This window comes from Accipiter gentilis, chromosome 4 (genome assembly GCF_929443795.1).
Source record: "Accipiter gentilis chromosome 4, bAccGen1.1, whole genome shotgun sequence".
Lineage (NCBI taxonomy): Eukaryota > Metazoa > Chordata > Aves > Accipitriformes > Accipitridae > Astur > Astur gentilis.
Window position 1 is genome coordinate 43,201,214 of NC_064883.1, and position 16,219 is coordinate 43,217,432.

The following is a 16,219-nucleotide window of genomic DNA, read 5'->3' on the forward strand; positions in this document are numbered from 1 at the left end:
TGACTTAGGCGTGTGGGCTGGGAAAGCTGTTTTAAGTCCAGACTGACACAGGCCGAGCTTAACTCCACCTCATCCCAGCATCACCCAGCAGGAAGCCTGTGATGAAGAAGGACCACCAGGAAAAGCCTCCCTTACATTTGACTCCAGAGAAACTCGGAGCAAACACTTGGGCGGACGCATGAGCTGAGCCCTGCCCTTCGCCACCCCTGTTTGCCAATCCCTGCGGTGAAAGAGCGACTGATGCCGAGCACACGCTGCGAGGAGAGGCCCCAGGGCGAGATGGTGGGGACCACGGGCACCAGCCAGGGCCACCCGCTGGCAGGAAAACCCCTTTCCTCTGGGGCAGGCAGCTGCGACCCCAGTGGGGTCCCTGTGGCAGGCTTTTTCTGGCAAGGAAAGGGGTCAGGGACGTGAGTTTCACAGAGAAGGGGGCAGCAAGAAGGGCCATGGTTAAGCCCAGGGACTCTGAGGGGACCCGGAGGAGAGCGGCCACGGGGAGAGGGTGTTTCAGCACCTGGAGACGGGCAGGACCTGTGAGGGAGCGGGTAACCATCTCCAAACGGGGTCTGTCAGCACGCGGGGTCGGGCAGGACCTGTGAGGGAGCGGGTAACGGTCCCCAAACGGGGTCTGTCAGCACGCGGGGTCGGGCAGGACCCGTGAGGGAGCGGGTAACGGTCCCCAAACGGGGTCTGTCAGCACGCGGGGTCGGGCAGGACCCGTGAGGGAGCGGGTAACGGTCCCCAAACGGGGTCTGTCAGCACGCGGGGTCGGGCAGGACCTGTGAGGGAGCGGGTAACGGTCCCCAAACGGGGTCTGTCAGCACCTGGGTTCGGGCAGGACCTGTGAGGGAGCGGATAACGGTCCCCAAACGGGGTCTGTCAGCGCCCGGGGACAGGCGGGACCGGTGAGGGAGCGGGTAACGGTCCCCAAACGGGGTCTGTCAGCGCCCCGGTTCGGGCAGGACCTGTGAGGGAGCGGGTAACGGTCCCCAAACGGGGTCTGTCAGCGCCCGGGGACAGGCGGGACCGGTGAGGGAGCGGGTAACGGTCCCCAAACGGGGTCTGTCAGCACCTGGGTTCGGGCAGGACCTGTGAGGGAGCGGGTAACGGTCCCCAAACGGGGTCTGTCAGCGCCCCGGTTCGGGCAGGACCTGTGAGGGAGCGGGTAACGGTCCCCAAACGGGGTCTGTCAGCGCCCGGGGACAGGCGGGACCTGTGAGGGAGCGGGTAACGGTCCCCAAACGGGGTCTGTCAGCGCCCGGGGACAGGCGGGACCGGTGAGGGAGCCGTCAAGCGCCGCCCGGACGGGGTCTCTCAGAGCCCGGGAAAGGGGCGGCAGCTGTGAGGGAGCGGGTAACGGCCACCGGGACGGATCCCTCAACACCCCGGGGAGGCGGGCGGGACCTGTGAGGGCCGGGGCACAGCCCCCGCTTCCCTCACAGACCGAGCGGGTTCCCCGCGGTGGCGGGGCGTCCCCCGCCCTCCTTCCCTCCCTCCCTCCCTCCCTCCCTGCCCCCGCGCCATCCCTTCCCCCGGCGTCGGCACTTACGGGCAAGAGCAGAAGCGCGGCGGTCGCCGCCGCCGGGAGGCTGTGCTGGGGTGCCCGCCCCGCCATGTGGCCGGCGGGGCCGGGGTGGAGGTGGGGGGAGTGAGGGAGGTCTCCCCGGGGCTGGCGCTCCCCGCTCAGCCGGAGCCCCAGCGCTGCCCCGGCGCTGGCATCTCACCCCCCGGTTGCTGCCCTTGACCCCTGCCCGCCCGCCGCCGAGGAGCCAGCCCCAGCGCCGCAGGCGCGTCCCAGGGCAAACCCCCGGGAGGGAGGGAGGGAGAGAGCCGGGAGGGGGAGACAAGCCCGCCCTCCGCCCAGGATGCCTCGGGGATGGAGGCGGCTGGGGGCTCCCCGTGGGACCGCGACCCTCAAAGCCTCCGGGAGCAAGGGGGACCTTGCTCTTCCCCCTCCACTGAACGCAAGAGAGGTTCCCCCCTCCACCAGGCACCAATAGGGATTTCACTGCCCACAGCCCTCCAGAAGCAATGGGGTAACCTACTCCCCGAGCACTAAGTGCAGTGGAGATCCCTTTCCCCCAAGCACGGGGTGCAAGGGGGACGCTTTGTGCACAAGCCTCCAGAAATAATGGGGATCGTCCTCCCCCTCTGCCCCCCACCCCCCCACCCCCCCCCCCCCCCCCCGGTATATTGGGAATTTCTCTACCTCAGAGTTTCCAGGAACAAGAAGATTCTCCCTGCCCAGGCCCTAGGTGCAATGTGTACCCCCTTCCAAAATTAGGTGCGATGCATACACACACACCCCCAATCCTTCAGGAGCAATAAGAATCCCCTCACCACCACCCTCTCCCACCAGGCATTAGGTGCAATGTTAACACCATTACTCATAAATATTCAGGAGCCATGGGTTTCCCCCACTGCCCAGGCACAAAGTGTATTGTGGACCCCCTACAAGCCTTGAGAAGGGAGGAGGAATCCTCCCTGACACTATGTGTGCGGTGAGAACCACCTGCCAATTCTCCAGGAGTTAAGGGGACACCCACCCAGCCTTAGATGCAATGTTAATAGGCACAATGAGGACCTCCACCTCCAAGACAATGAGGAGAAACTCTCCAGGCTTGCTGGGTACCCCAGGGGCAAAAGAGTTCCAGCCTGTTGGTCACCAAATTCACCAGCACACCTTACCCCAAATCTGCAAGCCTGTGGAGCATCCCCTGTGCTATTCCCCAGCTGCAATGGGAAGCCTTTTCTTCCCCAGCACCAAACCTTGTAAGACTCCCCAACGGCATGTCTCAGCTGGGAATGTACATCCTCCTAGCCAGGCAGCCCCAAAGCAGCCTGTGTAGCTGTTTCTTGTGCACTTGGTCTCTGAAACAAGAGACATTTGTCCTGGTCTTCCCATCTATGGATACTTGCCAGACTGGACCCCTATACAAGCAAAGGCAAAACAAGGTCACCCCATATCTTCCTGCCATATGCACACTGACACACTTGCCCAGGGGGCTCCTGGCCCTCTGCTCTATTGTCCTAGGGTGGCTGTTGGTGCTAAAGGAATTGGAGTCTTACAGATTTGGAAGCCCAATCCTTTTGGAGCCCATAAGTTCCTGGGCCTAACAGAGACTAATTACTCCCTGCCTTCTGCATCCAGCTAGGCCTCTCCATACAATGGATGCGTTTGTGGTATTGTTAGACTGTGGGCATCAGGCCAAGCCCTGGTCCTCCCAGTGCCAGCAATGAGCCTAATAAGATTTTTTTCTCCTCTGCACCATTCCATCTTTCCAGAGAACAGCCAGCTGTGTTGTGAATCACAGTCAGTACCTGCCCACAGCTGCAGCTGGCACTGTCCCCAAAAGCCCAGCCGTGTCCTGAGGCACACAAGCCTCAGTCACAATTCTGGAGTAGGAGCAGATATGACCTGCTCCTTTCCAGCCCAGCTGCTGGATTTCTGCATGGAGCAGTGTCATACACTGCCCATCACCTCAGAGGGGCAAAGCCTGCCCTAGTCACCTGTTGCAATGGTCTCCTTTCAGGGAGATGATGCCTTTTCCTCCCTGAGACACTGCCTTTCGACCACCCTCCTTGGCTTTTTTTAAAATCAAAATCAGTTGGCATATGGCACAGAGGAAAGAGTACCAACAAATTCTCAGGGTTTGCAAAAGCTTAGCAAGCCTTACTTAGAAGCAGAAGTACCTGAACGTCTTTCTTTGGAGCCTTGCTGAATTATCTTGCCTTTTGTCATTTGCTCAGAAAGCCATAAGACAACAGCTTCCCACCCTCTCTAAAACACATACAAGGAGGTTTACAACCCTAATCCCATGCAGGAATCCCACTTAATACAGTGTGAATATCAGAGCAAGGAGATATATACAAGCACTTATATACACTAGTAGACCTGGAATCTTCCTAACACGCCAGCAAAAGTTTTCAAAAAGCAGCATTATTTTCTCTTTTCCTCCAGTTATTCAATGGTTTGAATGCATTTAAATATTTAAGCTTGCCTGGTTTTTCCTTCCCTGTCAGTTGCACACCAACATTTGTTTCCTTTCATTATTAAAAGAAAACAAAACCATAACCCAAAGTTGCATTCTTCCAATTAATATGAATGCTTTCATGAAAATGCAAAAGGAGGAATAAATCCAGCACCATTTTTTATTGCATTTAAACATCCACCTCCAGGACTGGAAACTCACGCAACAGGATTACGTGAACTCATGAGAATTGGTAAAGGAAGCCTGAAGCTGCATGTGCACAGACATAGGTCAACTGCCCTGAAACCAGAAGGGTTTTCCAGCATGCCTCTCCAAGGCTTTCTGTTATGATTGATCTGTGTTTATTGCGCTGTCCAGAGCCGGAGCCTCATAATGTTAAATGCTGTACTGAAACAGAACAAAACAACCCCAAATTGTGACTATCTAAGGCATTCCCTCAGTCTCATTTCCAGGGCTTTTCCTCTTATAGCTGACTGCAAAGTCCAACCAAAGCTTTTCGTTGACTGGGTTGCTTATAAGAGCACTCCCCTTCAGATCCCCTTGAGTTCTTTAAGGGCTGAGCTCACGTTGCAGCTTTTTCTTCAGTTATGGTGCGCTTGGGGACTCTTGTCTCAGTCTTCTCCTTTTACAAAACTTTAAGGATTGAATTTTTTGCTTAAATCATCACACTGTCTTGCTTTATGGGTGAAATTGGTCAGAGTTAAAATGGAGACAGAGAGACATACACAGACACAGAAATACATACACACTCGTGCATGTGGATATAGCATAGGAAACATAAACCTTGTTCTTTTGGGAAACAGACTAAGACCCATGAGATCAATACGCAGAGATTCAGGAATGCAGGAGAAGAACGTGACAATTCTGATCAGCTGGATGGAGTGAGTCTCCATATGGGATCATGGCATGGATCCAATTGTTCAGTTCTTGCCCAAATGACTTTCAGATATTGCTTGCAACCATGCCCATACAAGGATGATTCCCCCTTGCTTGTTTGGTGTTTTTTTGGTTGTTTTTTTTTTTTTTTCTTTTTAAAGCTCCTGAAACGACTTAGTCATATCTTCAACTCTAAGCCTGCAAGTATTCCCACTCCTCTCAGTGGTGAAACCGTACAGAAAGCATCCTCACTGGAGGAAGGGCATGGCCAGCTCTTGGTGTAACATCTAACACAGTAAGGACCTTGCCGTGTCTGGAACCTTGAGGAGTTTCTACAGTACAACTAAGTAACTTGATAAGCAGTTTTAATAATAAGCACAAATATCACACAAGACATAAGTACACAAAGGGTGGAATCGGATTGAAACAGGTGCCAACTTTGTCTCTCTGAAATATTGGATGACCTTTCAGAGGGATGAGATGTGTTTCAGGTAGAGTAAAAGGAACCAACAGAAAGCATCAAATATATCCTTCCAGGTGAGATACAGAGCCCTCTTACGGATGTGTTACCAGCAGAGCAATGGTAGGGATGACACGATTGGAGTGCTTATCTGCAAAGTGGGACACCGTGGGTCTTAAGCAACAGGTCAGTTTATTGGGGCTGAGCTCCAGCTGCTGCATCTGTCCTATGAGTATCTTCAATGAGCACACTCTGTATCTCCTCTTGAAGTTGAGCCTGGACTGAAAAAGCACCGGCATCAAGAAGAGATGAGTATGCGGTGATCACAGACATATGGTTGGATGCAGAATGGTGCTTGCACTTTTTGCTAGACCTTCAGTGGATCAAAAGATCCCAAGAGCCTGGGTTCAGCTGCTGACCCTAACCTCAACCTCTGTCTAGGCTTTCTCTATAGTCAGTGCAAAATGCAGGTTTTACTCCTATTGTCAGCAATCAAATGATGCAATCATTTGCGATCAGGCTTTTGGGGACGGTGGACAGACTGGGTCCCCATTCAGGACCTCAGATAGGTTTTAGGTCTCTTGTGCAGGATCTGAGTGGATCCATTTTTAAGTATGTATCGGATGTTTTATTCATCCCCTAAATTAATAAAGTTAAACTCCTTCCAGAGATGTTGTGACAGCTCAGAACAGCTACAAATCTCTGAAAGTGTTGTACTGCCCTGTCTCCTTTTGACTGCATCAGTTTCAGCTCTGTTTCAAAGAGGCAGGTGAATTGATCTAGGTATGCCAGATCTGAAAAAGGTCAGGCTGGGATAAAGAATGGGAGGAGTCTCCCCTGCTTCTTGCAGAATGAGTGAATGCCATAGGGAAAAGAGCACATGATGACACTTGAAACCAGAATAATGTCTGCAAGGTTGGAAAGTTAGCTGGAGGGCTGTTATTAATAATGAATGTAATGATTTCCTGAAATAATGGTGGGCAGAGTTGGTAACGAGCACAGCTCAGTATAACAGAATTCACTCTGACAAAGTAAAGACATTTAGTTTCTTCCCTTTCAGCAGGCTAGTACTTGCAATTACACTTGAGTGAGGAATCTAAGCAGGAAGGAGAAAACGGTGATATTTAAAGAAAGTTCCATTGTTTGAAATGGCTCCTAATAGTGAGTCTCTGGGGTGTAGTATAAACCTTGGGACTGGGGGGAGAGGAGGAAAATGAGGTGGAAGCATCATCACCCCTTTGGCATAAAATAGATTTTCTGGCTTTCTGTACCGTGGAATTCATGTGGACACAGTATTCTCATGGAATAACACAGGGCTTTTCCTTGTGACAATATCCCCAGCTTAGTGTTTTGCACATCCTATTGCCAAGGCAATGCAATCAGCTTATCGCTTCCCTAGAGTCCCACAAACCTAAGGTAGCACCAAGCCCATATGGGCTGGGTGAATTGTTCTGGTGGCTGCAGGCACCGCCAGATGCTTCTCTTTCCTGAGCTGGCTGGGGGAGAGCAAAGTTGCCACATCAGGAGATGCCAATCTGGGTGCCTTGCAGTCAGACTTTCAGGTGCCTTGCTCCAGCTGACAGGCAGGCTGTGAAGAACAACTGGCAGGCTGGACACCATAGCTCTGAGGGGGTCCCGAAGTTCCCTGACAAAGCAGTTTCAGAGACAAATTTCCTGTCCAAACCAGCAGACATGGAGCCACCTCTCAGCCCAGGACACTCTCCAAGGGAAAACAAAGGCAATAAATCCCAGCAAGGTTTTAAGATCAGGTATCTCACCCTGGGGCAAGGGGAGGGAGAAGATCCTATCACAGACCGCAGTTGTCATTAAATCATTGCTGTTACTAGTGCTGTTCTGTCCTTGTTCTGTGGAAGGGGCTGTAGACATCAGTGCCTGGCAGGCATCTCATGCAAAAATCTAGGGGTATTGACTGCAGGACACCACTTTTTCCTTCACCTTTCTCTAGGTAGAAAAGTACCTAGGACAATGCACTCCCAGCTGGTCCATATCAGATGTGATGGGAGGGTAGTTTGACCTGTCAGGAAAAGGCTTAAAAAGATAGTCAGACCAGTATCTACTGCAGAGAGTTGATTACAAGGACAGGGCAAACATGGAGTGATACTTCCATCATCCAGAGATCTGTGACATGTACTTATTGATACAGCTATCTTTGTATTTCATGTCTCAAGGTGTCTTCCTTCCATGGTTTCCTTGGTTATCCAGGAAGTTATTCCTGTGCTTCACTGGAAGGATAAGCTACTCCTTTTTGCATGGTTCACATGAAGGAGAAAGAGGAACTACTGATTACACAAATGACAATACAGATCCCAGTTGAGGAAATCCTTAGTTGCACTTACTTTGACCCATCCATACTTATCTAAGCACTGAGACCTCTATAAGCCTGTGCCACAGTTGGAATTACTTCAGTGGGACTTTAAAATGCGGTTAAATGTATTATCAGGAAATGTTTCCCTTTACAAACAGGGTGGGGAGGAAAATGTCATGAAAGCAACTACCTAATTTGGCTTCAGAAGTTCAAGCCATGCTGATACCTTCTAAGTAGATCTGACATTTTGGTGGATCCTCGGCACAACTTGATTATTTCCAAATAACTTTCAAGTTACTTCTGTGGAAGTAAATCTTGGATTTTCAAATAATAGACAGGAATGTCTTATTCAGCCTCTCTCTCACTCCTTTATCAGACATATATTCTGCATTTTGCATTTAGATTTCAGTGTTTACCTGTATTTTACCACACTGATGCTGAAAATGATCTGGCATTAGACAATCAAATGAAGATTGAGACCCACACTTTCCTCATCCAACTTTAATCCATTGATTATGCTTAAATCCGACTCATCTTTTTTCTGTTGTAGTCCTTTCTGCAGGATGTAGTTTTCAGTGCTGTTTCCTAAATTTTGTGTTTGTTTTCCCACTTCACAGACAATGTCTTCAAACAATGCCCATTCTCCAAGGCGTGATATTTTTATATCAGCAGTCTTAAAGAAAAATAAATAACAAAGCTTGAGGGCCAAATCCCCAATCCTTCTAACCTGAAATAATGTTATAGTTTACTGTTCAGGCCTCAATAGGAAGAACTCTTATTACAATACTTTTGGGAACATACAGCATATAAGTGAGAGACTTACTGGTTTGCAAAGAGATTCATATAACTCTTACTCCTCTCCTCATTTTTTCCTTTCTTTTTGAATCCTTCTGATTCAATCAATCTATCTAGATTTTTGTTTTCTTCAACCTATGTAATTGGCTCAAATAACTTGTTCAACTCTAGCTTTCAATATCATCTTTCATGCTATAGTAACTTTCATTCTGAACTGAGGCTCAGACAGCCAATCAAGTCCTGCAGTTTAAATGGGTTACTATGGACAGGACTTCCCTCATGGACTGAGAAAAATAAATGTAGGTGTCTCCATATTTTAATGCTGAGCTCATATCATAGTCAGTGGAGATCTAGTGAACCCAATGAAACCTAAGAAGTACTTTTCTGTCTAACAGAGATACCTCTTTGGGGCTCACTGTCTATGTTCCACTGGCTGTATGGAGGAGATCTATAATGGGTGAGGCACCTAGCTCACATGGAGACATCTAAATACAGCGTGTCTTATTTGTACTGAATCCTGCACTGCATGTCAGCTGAACCATGTTTTCACAGTTTGCATATTCCCAGCCCATCACAAGTCTCAGGGAAACAGAGAAGTTAAGATGCTTAGCCTCTGCTGTGGATTGAGTGTATGCACATGGCAGGTGACTGCAACCAGAACATGGTAATTCAATTAGGTCTTCACTGAGTTCCCTATATCTCAGTCCATCTTTTCTCAAAAGCTTCATCATTGCCTTTGAAAGCTTCCTTGCTGAAGTGCAGTTTCACCAGATGAAGTTTTGAGAGGATCCTTCCCTTGAACAGGCTGCTCTGAATTCTTTGAGGTTTCAATTATTTTAGTAGCTGAGTTGTCAGCAATTTCTGGCCCCAGAACTGCCAAGTCACTTTGGGATTTCCTTGTGGGGGTTTATCACATCACCACACTCGGCATGTCAGGAATTTCCTTGGGAAAACCTTTTGCCAATGCAATGTCTGTTTTATTTCTTGCCATCATCTGACAACGCTGCTCATTTAGCTTTTGTAGTGAAATATTTGAAAATCACTTCTTTTTTTCTTTTTCCCCAAGAATTGTTGCAAGTTCTCTGGGAGTTCGCAGCACAGCAAACAAACAAACAAGCAAAAAATGTTCATGATATTTCTTCACATAGTTGCCTGACACTGTCAGCTTTAGTGGAGGAGCCTCGAAAATTTGACTCAGCAGTTGGCAGGTAAATGAATCAGAAGCAGTTTTACAAATATTTGTCTGTCAGCCACAGCAATAATACTCCAATTTTACACTTTGTAAACATGTGGATTTCAGTGAAGTAATACTGGGGGTACACATGGGAGAACCAGGCTTAGAGAGTGGAAGAAGGCATAAAATGGGGATTTTCTACATCCACTTGCCTAGAATTCAGCTGTCAACATAATTTATCTCTTTTCATCTCTAGCCTAATAGTGCTGTGTCATCCCTGAAGAAAGGCATCGCTCTTTTCCCAGAAATAACTGCCTTCTATTTTAGATTGTGCTTGCTGCATTTTTTCCTTTCTGGGTGCCTAAAGTTAGCCACTTGAAGCCATATTGGTCATGTAAGCATATGTATCCATGCAGAATAAATTAGAATTGGGAATCCCTGTGTGTTAGGACTCTCAGATTGGACACATGGGTATAAAACTTATCCTGAAGTTATTGAATATGACCATAGAGTTTGCTTTCACAAGATTTGCATTGGTATATAAATTGCTTGCAAAAATCTTACTGCCAAGAAACTGATAGTCAAACAAATGACTTATCTTCTGTCAGGAAAGAGAAACAAGGGACTTGCACATAATGTTTTTTTTCCTTTTACTTCTTGCCCTTCAGTCACCTCAGTTTTGCTAGTTACTAGAGTCAGCAGCGGTAGAATACTCCATTTGGCAAGCAATAGATCTAGAAATTATGCTGATAAATAGAAATAAATGCAAGCAGACAGACTGCATACTAAGCAGAGTTTCCTGTTAATATTTCAGTCTCTAAGCAAGACATTCATAAAATGTCCAGTGTAGGACACTGAAATTTTAAAAAAGGACATAGGAAATGAGACATCAGCTCCTAGGAAATTTTCTGGCTTGACAAACTGCCATTATAGGTAGGACTGGGCCGAATAAAAGTTTTTATTTATAATGTACCTACAGATGATCTGGTTTATCCACTCTCCATTTATAGTCAGTGGACATCTAATCAATACAGTCACAGAAGTCCAGCCTCAGTTCACAACACCCTAAACGCAATATCTACAGTCAGTCTGTTGACTCACATCCCAGTTCTGTTTCTTCCCTTGACTACGAAAGGAGCTGAGAGCAGTGAGTTCAGATGGGAACAGCTGCATTGTAGATAGCTGAAGTCAGATGAGATGAATCCCATCCAATCTTTCATGAGAGAAGAAATTACACTGCAAATTTTATTACTTACCATATACTTAGCTGTTCTTCCTTGCCACAGTTTTATGACGCTTTACAGTGACTGAAGATCTGGTCCAACTTGCTTAAATCCTTACTGAGAAGCATCATCTTCAGGCATGAGAGCATTTGATTTCTGACACCCATCTTGTTCACAGCAATTAATTAGTGCCACCTTTGGCAATACTTCCCTATAATGAACATCTGTCTCCCACAATCTGAATAAAAGCTGCATGCGTCGCCTTATTGTATATGAGAGCTCTTACAGGCAGGAGAGCTGTAGGACCTTTTAGTCATTCATGTTAATTCAGTCCTAAGTATTGTAGCAATCAGCTACAGCAGTTTCAAACTTGATAGCTTGGGGTATGAAATTTTAGAGAGTAATGCTTCATGCACTCAGTCAGTATCTAATTAAAATACATGCTGGCGGGCTTACTGTGGCTCAGCCAAGATTGCTTGTGCTCATTTCCTTTAGCCCTTCTGACGATCAGTTGTAATCCCTTTCCACAGGAGTACTTTGTATCAGATGTCGTTAGCTCCAACAGTCTTCATTTTCACTAAGAGTCATTTTGGGAGGTTCACAACTTATTTTATAAAGAAATAATGGCCTTACTTATGCTACCTTAGATTAGGATGGTTGAACTTTTTTTCAGGCTAGATAACTTATGTCAGTATTGAAACCACTTACCTGAAGGGTTAGATGAAGTTAGCAGTGGATCCTCCATAGTCCTCCAAAGGATAAAGCTGTGTACATTATCAATAAAAAAGATTTGGCTTTTGGGGTCCACATACTTCATTACTAGCTCTACCCTGATGTTTCCATGGACAGTGCAGAAAAGGTGACAAAGTGGGTGGATGCAGCTTGTAGATTACCAAGGGAAACATCTCATAAAAATGCAAAGGCATTCCTGTAAAATTCCACCACTTATCTCAGCAGAGATGAAGCTATCCAAGCACTTCCAGAAATGTCCTTCCAGCTCTTTAAGGGAAAGATTTTTATGCTGGTTGCTCACCACTTTGTATTTCTTAACCATCTTTTCATCCATCTATTCTCCTAATTCTCTAATCCAGCCAGTATTGAACGGCGGTCTCAACTGAAAACTATCCTTTGCACAGCAGTGGTTTTTTTCTAGACAATTTGTAGGGAAAATCTGAGCCATCCAAGCCCTAGCTTCCTCTAGCATGTCTGGGCTCTGCAGACCTCAAGCTGAAAAGCTGTGGAACATAAGCAAATGGTGATCACTCCCTCCACAGCCACTTTTTACCTTCCCTGATCCTCTTACCTGTCCTCTGTAAAGTTACCAATGGGCTCAGATTTGGGTCCTTGGGCTTTCAGCATCACATCCCAGACCTCCATCACAGGAGCTAAAGGGGCTGCCATGTTGGTAAGTAATAACAAAAAGCAGTTGTCTCACCAGATGCCTGAAACAAGGGTTACAAACACAATTGGAAAATGTGTTGTCTATAAGAAAAAGGGCATAGCATTCAATGATTATGAGCAAATGATATATCAGAGCACACCACCACACTGGTTGGTACTGGAAATCATTCAGCAGGACTTGTTGCTTGCCCAGAGACCCATCCATTTCCCTTTGCATTGCCTCTAATTTCACCTTTTCCAGAACTGTCATTCTCTACCACAGAGACCATACTGTAAGAAAGTCAATGATCTTCTCGAAGTGGAGTACTGAGTTGTAACATGTTCCTATCAATGACATTCTCCAGCCCTTTTTTGAAAAAAAAAAAAAAAAAAAAAAAAAAAAAAGAAACCAAACAAACCTTGAAGAACATAAGGTACCACACTATCTGGCAATGGAAGAGGAACACTGGCCTTGTTTATTCTAAGAGGAGAACTAAATGTATTCAGGTTTTCATCTTCCCACTGTGGAGTATGAGGGTAAAGAGCCAGCTCTACTGCCAAAACCTTCATAAAAGGAAGGGTTTCATTTAAAGTCATGCTGAAGTATCTGTGAAAGTAGCTAATTCTTCTGTTAAGATATGAAAGAATGAGTTATGATAGCAGAAAAGGGATGCATCATTTCATGCTTATTTATCAGAGAATTGGTAATAACGCATTTCCTTTTGCTCAGAAATTGAGTTCCCTGGGTATTGGCTGTTTGTCAATAAATGCTGCATTACACACTGAGGTATGAAAAGGAAAGGAAAAGATTATTGTCAGGGCTAATGCAATTTACACTCTAATGAAAACAGAGGGAGAGAGATTGCGCTAAAGGCACCTGCAGTTGAAATGCTTAAGGGTGTATAATTTCTGTCTTGTTTTCTTCTTTTTTAGGTGGAAAGCAAGCAAGACACTCTTTTTCCAGATAAGCTGATGAGAGCAATTGACTGAATCTAGAGCTTCTTCTCAGAAAAAGTAAGTTCTTGTCTGTGAAAGACTGAAATTTTATGTATAAAATAGTTCAACCTCTCTTTGACTGCAGGGACAGATACCAAAGGTGTTTGACAGACTTAACAAAGGCTTTATTCATTCTCATTTGAAATCTTTGAAACAGCTGGGTGAAGCATGTAAGGACTGACAGAATAATATTCCCCAAGTACCTGTGACTGTCTATAATACTGGATGAATGACAGGCAGACCTCACAGACCTTTCTTTCAATCCACATGAAAAAATGCAGGATGCTGGTGATACATACAAATACAAACACGTTCTGAAAACAGTGGTTCCTGCATACCATCCTGTGACTCAGTGACAGGTATGACGATAAAATGCAGCTGGACTGCAAAATCACATCATCCTTGTAGGGCTTGAATTAAAATTTAGTTATGAGTGCATGTGCTCCACAAGTGTTGCAGTGACCTACTGAACACCAAAATATTTCATAAAAATTAAAAATCTAGAAATTTCCCTATATGGAGGCAGAAAACAAGCAGCAGTAATGAATGAAACCAACACTGTCTTGTACCATGCTAGCACATCTCTTCTGATCCAAATTGGAAAGAACTCCAATGTATTCTACATTATTTAAGAAAAAGGGATTGAAAGAGTTCCTGTCAGTGCCGCAGGGAACTAATCTATTTAAAAACTAAGCTTGGGGATTTTCTTTACCTCACTGGACAAGTCCCTGAGCCTAACTTTGAAGTCAGCCCTGCTTTGAGCAGCAGTTAGTCTAGACATCTCCAGAGATTTCTTCCAATGCATGCTTTCTATGATTCTGTATTTCATTGCCATTTTTTTTACATGTAGAGGCAACATTTTTCCTTTGGGAAAAATCTTTGTAGAACTCCTGAGGGGGCTTAGTTTAGTTATCAGTAGATTCTGGTCATTGTCAGGTTATGCTTTACCTATGTGATTTACACTAGGAGCCGGATGTTGTATAGGCGTGCTTCACATCGTGCTACCTCAAATACCCGGACTTGCTTTCTACATAATTCCCTGCCAAGGGTGTTATTAACCAAATAGAGTCAGGAGAAAGCTGAGTGAGTCAAGAGTCTGATCTGGCTCATGAGTAAAATTGTGGAGAAGATAAACAAAGCTCACAGGACCACAGAGTGAAACACAGACAAAAATAGCTTTACTAAAAGAAAGGAAAAGGCATTTATGGCACAGGGAGTTTCCCACAGCTGAGTGACTCTCCACAGAGCACTGCCTGCTTTAATGGATTTATACCTTTTTCTGGCAAGAGGACCATACTTGCCATCTAAATAATTTCTGCAGCAGAGGGAAACAAAACCCAACTGATCCCTTGACCTCTCTATCCAGAGGAATCACGTTCCTCTACTTTAAGCAGCAATCAGGATTAAAACGAAGACAGAAGGCTTTAGTCTAGTGAGCCCAGTGGGCAAGTCCTTTACAGAATAAGACTCTAGGTTACAGAAGTAAAGTTTAAAAACAAGAAAAGGTAACTGTAATATGCCTGACATCTGCCTCTTGTTAATCTGCCACCGAGGTGGCGAGTGCAGCAGATGAGCCATCTCAGCAGTACCTCTCCCCTGTGGTGCTGTCTTCAAGAAGGGCTCATTTTTTGACAGCATGTCTCCTCAGTGATATCCAAGGGGACTCGGAGCAAGATTTGGGAATGCCCATTTCTCCTTCCTCTGTTCAGTAAAGGAGACTCACCATGCTAAGCCTATGATGGGTGATTGTCAGAATGCAAATGGCAGATTGTCTCAAATTTGCCAACCATTAGGATATAATACTCTGCATTCTCACACTATGCCAGTCTTTCTGTGTAGCAAGCCCATTGATTTGCAGCCTCCTCTAACCTCTCTCTGTCCATACTGCAAGACTTACACCATGAGGCTTTCCAGGCTGTGTAGTTCCAACAATATTCAGAAACTAACCAAGTATCAGATATCTTGATTCTTGGATTCAGGAAAAATCTCAAAACATAAAATGGAGGAAAGACTGCCCTGGTCTACTGGCTAGCATAAGGGCATGAGAGCCAGGAATTCAAATCTCACAGGTTTCACTGCTGACATGTTGTGTTTTAAATCAAGTCGTCTCTTCTTTGCTTTCCCTACCTGTAAAGTTGGAAAGACCCGGAACATTTTTGTGGTTACCATAAAATGCAGCATCAGTATGCAAAACATGGAGCGCATTGTGTTTATATCAACAAGAAATATTTTTGTGCTTGGATGGCAGGCAGAAACCCCCCCTCCACTGCATGGTGGGTGCACTGATTACTGAGCTTATTGGAAGTGAACTAAAGGCAACTCTTCATGTGTCTCAACTACGTAATAATTTAATGCTGAAAGCACAGGATGCTGGCTCCTAACTTCATCTGACCTGTGGATAGCACTATGAAACAAGAAGAGCCTTAGGGACAGCTTCTTGCTTTTCTCTTTCTTTCAGCCTCAGTTTTGAATTTGCCATTTCCTGTGTTCTTATTGCCAATATGTTACAATAACCAGTATGAGTCAGGACCACTGGCATAAGGCTGCCAGGATTAATATAACCAAGTAATCCAATCTTAATGAGGTTTAAAAAGGAGCTTGACAGTAGTTCAAAAGCACTTACTAGATGTATGGCTTGTCTGTGATTACTGAAGCATGCAAAGAATGTTATTAATAGGTCTGCAGTCAGGTGAATAGGCTGCAGTCTTTGGATTAATTTCGTGTAGCAACAGGCAGTGGTGTTTTAAGTAAGTGGAAACTTAATGACAAACATGTTGATAAACTTTCCAAGAGCTTGAGGAAACACAGCAGTGGAAAATGGATAAGGATAAATGTGTTGAGTAAACATTTGTATCTCAGATTCATCCTTCAAGCACATCTGCTCCACTTACCTCAATTTCACAAACCTTCACAGGTAAACACACACTCTCTTTCCAGAATTGAAGCCTGAAATTATGTACCTGGCTCCTCAAGTGTGAGAAGTCATAAATGATTATG

The 16,219-nt window shown here is 45.7% G+C and overlaps 1 protein-coding gene across 2 annotated transcripts in view; it reads right to left on the reverse strand.

Annotated features, from left to right (window-relative positions):
- The window catches only part of CRHR2 (corticotropin releasing hormone receptor 2), a 161,330-nt gene extending 159,607 nt beyond the window's left edge, over positions 1-1,723 (reverse strand). For both annotated transcript variants that reach the window (XM_049798716.1, XM_049798715.1), the window contains exon 1: positions 1,550-1,723. In XM_049798716.1, the coding sequence (XP_049654673.1) occupies positions 1,550-1,615 (66 nt within the window). In that variant the 5' untranslated portion in view covers positions 1,616-1,723. The remainder of the gene's footprint in view (positions 1-1,549) is intronic.
- Between the last annotated feature and the right edge of the window lie 14,496 nt (positions 1,724-16,219).